The sequence below is a fragment of the Theobroma umbraticum genome, unplaced genomic scaffold, assembly GCF_002168275.2.
Source record: "Theobroma umbraticum cultivar Fairchild unplaced genomic scaffold, ASM216827v3 scaffold_50.0, whole genome shotgun sequence".
Lineage (NCBI taxonomy): Eukaryota > Viridiplantae > Streptophyta > Magnoliopsida > Malvales > Malvaceae > Theobroma > Theobroma umbraticum.
This window is the reverse complement of record NW_018397261.1, coordinates 2,156,446-2,164,260: the sequence shown is the minus strand read 5'-3', so window position 1 is coordinate 2,164,260 and position 7,815 is coordinate 2,156,446. Positions and strand designations below refer to the sequence as shown.

The 7,815-nt window shown below is 35.1% G+C and overlaps 1 protein-coding gene across 1 annotated transcript in view; it reads left to right on the top strand.

Moving 5' to 3' along the window:
* Positions 1-7,754, top strand: part of LOC110417527 (U5 small nuclear ribonucleoprotein helicase) — a 31,970-nt gene extending 24,216 nt beyond the window's left edge. Inside the window, exons 39-49 of the mRNA XM_021429896.1 lie at positions 1,412-1,567; positions 1,667-1,810; positions 2,919-2,986; positions 3,084-3,249; positions 3,346-3,408; positions 4,917-5,012; positions 5,266-5,433; positions 6,060-6,230; positions 6,592-6,741; positions 6,809-6,940; positions 7,310-7,754. Of these exons, the coding sequence (XP_021285571.1) occupies positions 1,412-1,567; positions 1,667-1,810; positions 2,919-2,986; positions 3,084-3,249; positions 3,346-3,408; positions 4,917-5,012; positions 5,266-5,433; positions 6,060-6,230; positions 6,592-6,741; positions 6,809-6,940; positions 7,310-7,417 (1,422 nt within the window). The 3' untranslated portion in view covers positions 7,418-7,754. The remainder of the gene's footprint in view (positions 1-1,411; positions 1,568-1,666; positions 1,811-2,918; positions 2,987-3,083; positions 3,250-3,345; positions 3,409-4,916; positions 5,013-5,265; positions 5,434-6,059; positions 6,231-6,591; positions 6,742-6,808; positions 6,941-7,309) is intronic.
* Positions 7,755-7,815: the final 61 nt, after the last annotated feature.

Sequence of the window (7,815 nt, the reverse complement as noted above, 5' to 3'; positions counted from 1 at the left end):
TTTTTTTTTTGAGTTTTGATGTAGAACAAGTAGGGGAAATAGATAGATAATAGAAATTAGAGGGGAAATTGGAGATAGGCAGAAGCAATTAGGGAAAAACAGAGGAAATATGTAGCAATAGAAGATTTGGGGGAGAAAACCAGAAAGAATAATAAAGGGAGAAAATCACAATTCTCAATATCTCAAATATTGACCATCCAAAAGCTAATCAAAACCAAAAGTAGCATGGATATTTATTTGCTAAACCCTAAACTCAAAAAATACCAACTCCAACCTAAAACCCTAATACTTGAAATAACCTAAAAATAGCCTAAATATATGTAAAAATTGCAATTAAACCTGTATAATATAAACTAAAATCCTAGATAATTTAATCCCTCAACTAGCATATCTTAATTCTCCATCAAGTTTCCTATGTGATAGTTCTAATATTTTCCTGCATGAAAAAGCTTATTGTAATTTGCGAGGTTGGAACTGTTCTTGGACTGGGCTGAGAATATTTTGCATGACCAACAATTTACTTGTTTTTAGATCATGGATCTCATATCATCTGGAAAAAGAATTATTCTTTCATCTTTAGTTGGTTGAACTGGGTAGAATATTATATTTCTATGAGACTTTAAGGTGATGTACACAAATGTTAGATCCATAATAGTAGAGATGCTTTCTCATCAGTTTGCCATATAACATCTGCTAGAGGTTGTTGGCTCTGTTTTTGAAATTTTCAGTCTCTGGTGTATGTTGTGGTTATATTTGTTGTCTTTATGTATAAACCCTCTCTATTTAACAATGTTCCCAAATAGAAATCTGAGGAAGCAAGTTACCCTTGGCATTATAAGCTGTAAAGCTTGAGGTAAAATGCTCTACTCTTTTGTTCTATTTTTACATGTGTACTAAAGTCATGCAGATATGGTGGGTGGGAAAGTAGGGGAAAAATTAAATGAATGAATACTTGTAACCAATACAAAATTGAGTTTTAGAATATTGCTTAACATACAAGCATAGAGGTAGAAAATGGCTTGTAAAATCATTAGTGTGATCAAGTAGAAATGATAAGGAATGCACTTGCGTTGTGTGCATTGGTGTGTGTCGAGTCACCCATGCTAGGGAGATCTTGGGCTTTATATAGAGTGATGGTTTTCTTTAATTGTTAGTTTCTTGGGTTGAGGCCCAGGGCTGTGACAATTGCCATTAGTTGAGAGGAAGCAGTGGCATGATCAGGGCATCACTTGCTGACTAATTGCATGATGCAAGTGGAGCCCCAGCATGAGGTACATTGTTCCTGTGTGCTTTAGAGATATGTTGACTTTACATGACGTGGGCCTAAGAAATGGTTTTAATTCTTTGGGATAGTTCATTCCTTTTCCCCTTGGATAATTCTATTTTACCAAATGTTGTTTTAATGTCACAGGGAACAGAGTATTATGATGGGAAAACAAAAAGATATGTCGATTTCCCTATTACAGATATTTTGCAAATGATGGGCCGTGCAGGTCGTCCACAATATGATCAACATGGGAAGGCAGTCATTCTTGTTCATGAACCCAAAAAGAGCTTCTACAAAAAGGTGAAACAAAAATAAGTGACCATTTTTTTTGCTGATTTGACTGTGTTCTTTATGGCAAGAGAGTGCCTGGCCTAACCATTTCTTGTTTTCACCGTGCAGTTTCTATATGAACCATTTCCAGTTGAGAGTAGCCTGAGGGAGCAGTTGCATGATCATATCAACGCAGAGATTGTTTCCAGAACTATTTGCCATAAAGAAGATGCTGTGCATTATCTTTCTTGGACCTACTTATTCCGCAGACTGGTATGCTTTTGGTTATCATCACCAAGAACAGAAAGAAACTTGGTGTGATATTGTCATGGTCTTTAGTCTACTTATTAACACGGTGATGAGATAAATGCAAGTTGTGAAGATAGTTTGCTGCAACAATGGTCATTTTGTGCGTAACTTTTGCCTAGTCCTTGCTTAGATTGAAATAAGGTTATACTAGCCAAGCATTACTTTGTTTATTTCTCATATGTGTAATATCTACCTTCTGGTAAACTCTGGGTCGTTAATCTGGCATCCTAGTATGTGAGCTCTTCAACACCTAATCCCTTTCTTTGGTAAGAAAGAAGAAAAACTTTAGGAATACTGCATGCATAGTTTGACTTTATATCTTAGCTTATCATATGATTTATACCTAGAAATGCAGCCTTTTAAAACTTTTTCTTTCCCTGACGTTTCAGCTACTTATTTACCTTTAGTTGAGTGTTTCATGTTGATATGAAGAAAATCATGGGATAATGGATCTATTGCAATGTTTATTTTATTACTTAATCAATTGCGCGGCCACGGTTGCTATAGGTCAGTGATGAAGTTGCATTTCCTGGATGCAACTTTAGGGTGAAATTAATATTAACTTCTGCAGAGAGGGCCTGTTTTGGAAAATTCTTAGGTTGGATTGGACAATTCAGTGGTAAAATAATTACAATTTCTGTTTAGAATTCACCCCTTAGCTGCTTTTGGGGCAATGTATGTTAGCACCTCTCTCTTCTTAGTAATATTGTGTTATCATACCCCACATGTTAATACTATATTAATTCTTGCATGAGTAGCTGTTTGTGGTTTTTAAGTAATAATTGGATACATGGTGGGAAGCCTCTTAAATGGAGAAGAATGAAAATCATGTAATTTTATTCTTGATAATATGGGATCTAAGAAGAAATTGAGTAAATTTCCAAGATACTGCTGCCTAGGCCATGTCCTGTGCCCAACACCACCCTCCTTTTGGCACCCATCTTCCTTTGGGGAGGAGGGCCTTGAGGACTCCAAATGTCAAGACACCCTCAATATTGATGTTACTTTTTCTCTTTTAGTGACAATTTTTTATTTACCTTCAAGAGTTCTTATGGGCAAATTTTTATAACAGATGGTTAATCCAGCCTACTATGGCTTGGAGAGCGCAAAAGATGAAACACTAAGTTCTTACTTGTCCAGGTACTAAGCTGTTGAAGAGATCTCTTGGCTCCTTCCCTGCTAGGATAAATCCTTTTCTTTTTTAGTGCTGTGCTGAGTGACTAATTATCTTTGGCAGATTGGTGCATAGCACCTTTGAGGATCTGGAAGATAGTGGGTGCACTAAGATGACTGAGGACAATGTAGAGCCTATGATGTTGGGTACAATGGCATCTCAGTATTACCTTAGCTACATGACTGTATCAATGTTTGGGTCAAACATTGGGCCAGATACATCTCTTGAAGTAAGTAAAAATAGTTGATCATTGGCATAATATTGGCATTTTTGTTACTACAAATCAGCGATCTTGATTTTTTTTTTAAAAATATTTATATAACAGGTGTTTTTGCACATTTTGTCTGGTGCTTCTGAGTATAATGAACTTCCTGTGCGGCATAATGAGGTAATTTCACATCTCGTATATTGTTAATTATTTGCATGGTTAAGCAGTTACAAGCTTGGACAGCACAGTTGAACTCAAACTTACAATGGTATAACGTGTTTTTTGTAATAACATGTTCCCAATCACATTTACTAATGAGATTATGTCTCTTTGAGTATTTATTTGGCTTGGAAATTGGTGATCCCTCTCTCTCTGTCTCGTGTTTTTTTATTTCCCCTGTTGGGGCTTTTTTTGTGTTTTCCTATTGCATGGTGTCTGTGTCTATTGAGTTGTAATCAATGCCTCTTTGCTAAACCTTTTCCTAAATGTATTGAATACAATATCTGGATGTGTATCTATCAGTTATAATCATATTATGGTAAAGTATAGAATACCCAAATTGGGTAGATGCAGGAAATAATTAGAATAAATCCTGGATGTGACAGTAGAGAGCATTGAGAGAAGATGTTAGTGTAAAAGTTGTTAAATGTGTTCTCTAAATCAAGATGCATATATTACAAAATGAATACATTCCTGTTTAGACCTATAAAAATGGGAAAAAACAAATCCCTGCATGGAGACTTTTAAAGAAAACAATAACAGAAGCATAGATTTCCTCTGAATCATCATTGTGGAATAAGTTGTTTAAGACCAAGGGATTCTAATAGTTGATGCTTTATTGAATTTTGTGAGTTACTAGATCTTTTAGAAGAACAGATTTTCTCTTGGCTAAGCAATAAAGTACTGAATACTCAGTCCGATTTTCTTAGTCCATATTTCCTTTGTGAGATATCTCCAAAAACTGTATCCTTTTCACATTTTGCTACACTTAATACTCTTAATTGCTTTAAGTAACCTTTTTTCTTTTTGACTTTTTGTTGTGAAAAACATTTAGCATTAATATTATTGAAATTTAAGATTTCAATGCAAAAACAAAGCTTTTTTGCTAGTCTTCATGCCAAGTCAGACTGCATGAATAGAAAAAAGGGCTTATGATTTTTCTTCTTAAATCATGGATTCATAGATACATCAATCATTTTAAATACGCAACTAAGGTTTCCTTAGTAGTTTTCAAGGGCTTGAGATATTTAATTCACTGAAAAGAATAAGGATTTTCAGAAGCCCAACCTTTTTTCTTTTAAATATTATAAAAAACTAGAAATAGTTTTTGAGTTATATGAGACTGTCTCCTGGTTAAGAGAAAAAGTACTTTAGAATTGATCTGCAATCTTCTTTGGTGACTCATGCTAGAATTCAATATCATTATTTTCAAGCAGTCTGTTCATGATAAGCTTTGATCTTTTTAATAAATTAAATCGATAAGTATAACTTTGTGATATGTAGTATCCTTGTTTTTTTAATTTCATACCTTGTTAATTCTGATCTCATGCCACAATTGCATCAAATATGCCAGGTAATATTTGTTGTATAAAAATTATTGGTTATTATGCTTGTATTTTGAATTCTATGTGATGGACAGATGAGATGTTTTTCTTGACCTTTAAATAAATATCGCTTTTGCATCGCAGGAAAATTATAATGAAGCATTATCTAAGAGAGTCCGGTATATGGTGGATCAGAATCACCTTGATGATCCACATGTCAAAGCAAACCTTCTCTTTCAGGTCTGAGTTATTTCTGACTGTGCTTGTAGTGTGATTAGAACCATCATTTTCTTTTGTTTTCCACATACATAATGTATGCATATTTAGCATGCATGCACACATACATACAAGTGCATCTTATTGACATACATATGCATTCATCCATCCATCCATCCATCCATGCATATATCCTCCTTTTATCTTTGTTTCACTCCCAATGTTCTTGAATTTCTTTATTTTGTTATCTGATCAATGCATAAACTTTGGAGCTCAGGCACATTTTTCCCAGTTAGATTTACCAATCAGTGACTATGTCACTGACTTAAAGTCAGTGTTGGATCAAAGCATACGCATCATTCAAGCCATGATAGATATATGTGCCAACAGTGGATGGCTTACAAGCTCGATTGCTTGCATGCATCTTTTGCAGATGGTCATGCAGGTATTACTCTTTATATTACATATCTGAATTTTTCCCCCCAATCACATAATAAATTTAACATTTTGCTTCGAGTGTTGGTGCATGGTTTCTGAACTAAAGGTTTGTATCGTCCTGTATGGTTTGTTCTTCCAGTCATAGGTCTTTTGACACCTGTAGGAATAACTCTTGTGAATAATTGTTTGGGGTCATTATTTGCTTTGTTCATTAAGTTCAGAATCAACAGAGATGAAAGACGTAGCTTGCTGAAAAGGAGTCCTAGCTCAGCTATGAGCATATGATATTTGGGTTCCTTTGGTCAGTTTAATCGTTTTAAGGTTTTTGTTTATCATTCTTTTTGACCTGAAACATTTATGATTATGAAATATTCCCTTCCACAGTTATTCTAGATATTCCAGTGTTTTAAAACTTTTAACGATGGTCCACCAATAAGTAACAGAAAGCAAAGCTATTCCAACATGATTTCTATGGTGGAAGGTGAACTGTAATTTGTTTTTAAATCTCATATTTACTAATGTTAATTAAGTTTCTACTCTCAATATCCTGATATATTTTCTCATTTTTAATAAAATTGTTTAGAACAAATATCGCTTTCCTCTGTCTTCATTCTGACAATTCGGTTGTTCCAGGGTTTGTGGTTTGATCAGGATTCTGGCTTGTGGATGTTGCCATGCATGAATAATGAACTTGCTGGTGCATTGAGCAAGAGAGGAATTTTCAGTGTGCAGCAACTATTAGATCTTCCTAAGGCAACATTGCAGACTGTGATCGGAAATTTTCCTGCTTCAAAATTATGTCAGGTGCACATTTTTGGGAATATAATGTTTAGATATAGTGCATCATATTGTCTTGAGTTGCATGGTTAACTACTAAGTCTTGTTATGTTGGCATTAATTCCTTGGTCCGCGCACCCATTCCTCTTCTCTTTTCCAACTCTGTGTTCCTAGCTTGATTTTGTAGAAATCCTTTGTGTTCCTGTGATATCTAGAGTCACTTAGGTTATTAACTGGTACCCTAATAAAAGGTGTCAGTCAATATCTAGAAAATTGGTGCTTGGATATTAGCCTCCAACTGGGAAATGGAGTTGCTTGAATTCATTTTTGATGTGTAGACATACCCTCTGATTACCTTGGTTTTTCCTGTGTTTTTATTTTTAATTAGGATCTGCAGTATTTCCCCCATATACAAATGAAATTAAAACTGCTGAAGAAGGGCACAGAGAGTGAAAAGTCTCTCCAACTGAACATTAGATTGGAGAAGACAAATTTAAGGCGGAATGCATCAAGGGCATTTGCTCCTCGATTCCCTAAGGTAAGGTGTTAATGTTTCTTTAAGTTCTTGTTTAGAAACACAAACCAAGCTAGATGTTCTGTTGCAGCTTAAAGATGAAGCATGGTGGCTGATTCTTGGTAACACCTCTACTTCTGAATTATATGCTCTGAAGAGAGTTTCTTTCTCTGATCGCTTAGTTACCCACATGGAGTTACCATCAGATGTGACGACGTTTCAGGTATTAAGGCCTTTAAATGCTTTTCTCTCTTGAAAAATAAAATCATGTGCTTTTCGCAGAATAATTTTCTCAGAAGAAGAGTTGTTTAGCAGTATGTGAATTAATTTAGTGAAGAATAGATGCATGACCTAATAAATCTGCAGTTTCACGTTGACGGCTGAGGTGCATAGTCACTATTCCTGGAAATTAGTTTAGCAGTTATTGGGTAAAGAATTGATAGGCTGACTTACTATGCATCATTTGTTTTCTGCTGGAAGAAGAGCATGTGACATTTGTATATAACTTGCCGAGGTGAAATTGATCCTCGACTGCATAAACCATGGAATTAAATCTTGCTAGTTAATAATTGGAGACTGTTCTGTGTTCCAGGGGATGAAACTGATTGTAGTTTCAGATTGCTATCTTGGTTTTGAACAAGAACATTCCATTGAAAATCTTGCTGCACAATGCTTGGAAGTTGGAACCAAGACCGTTTAAGATTCATCAAATTCACCATCTAGAGAAAATCGGCAGGGCCGATATATGGAGAAACACTCTCCTTATCTCTCAGGGCATACTATAATAGTCCTTTTATTGGGACTTTCTATCCAACTTTAGTTGACAAGCCTCCGACAGTGCCAGATGATAGATACCTGAAGTTTATGAAAGTTAAGTATAGCATTATATATATGTAAAGAAATTTTTGCCGCAGTTTGTATAGGTGTTGCCAGGCAAAAGGTAAGCAAACTTAACTGATGCGTAATACTCCATGGCCATGTTTGATACTTGAAAATCTTAGATGTGTTCCAATCTTGAATGTGCCTTCGAATTTTTATTCTCTGCTTTTTGGAATATGAATATCGTACTTGCGAAAATTAAAATGCAACAGAAACAGA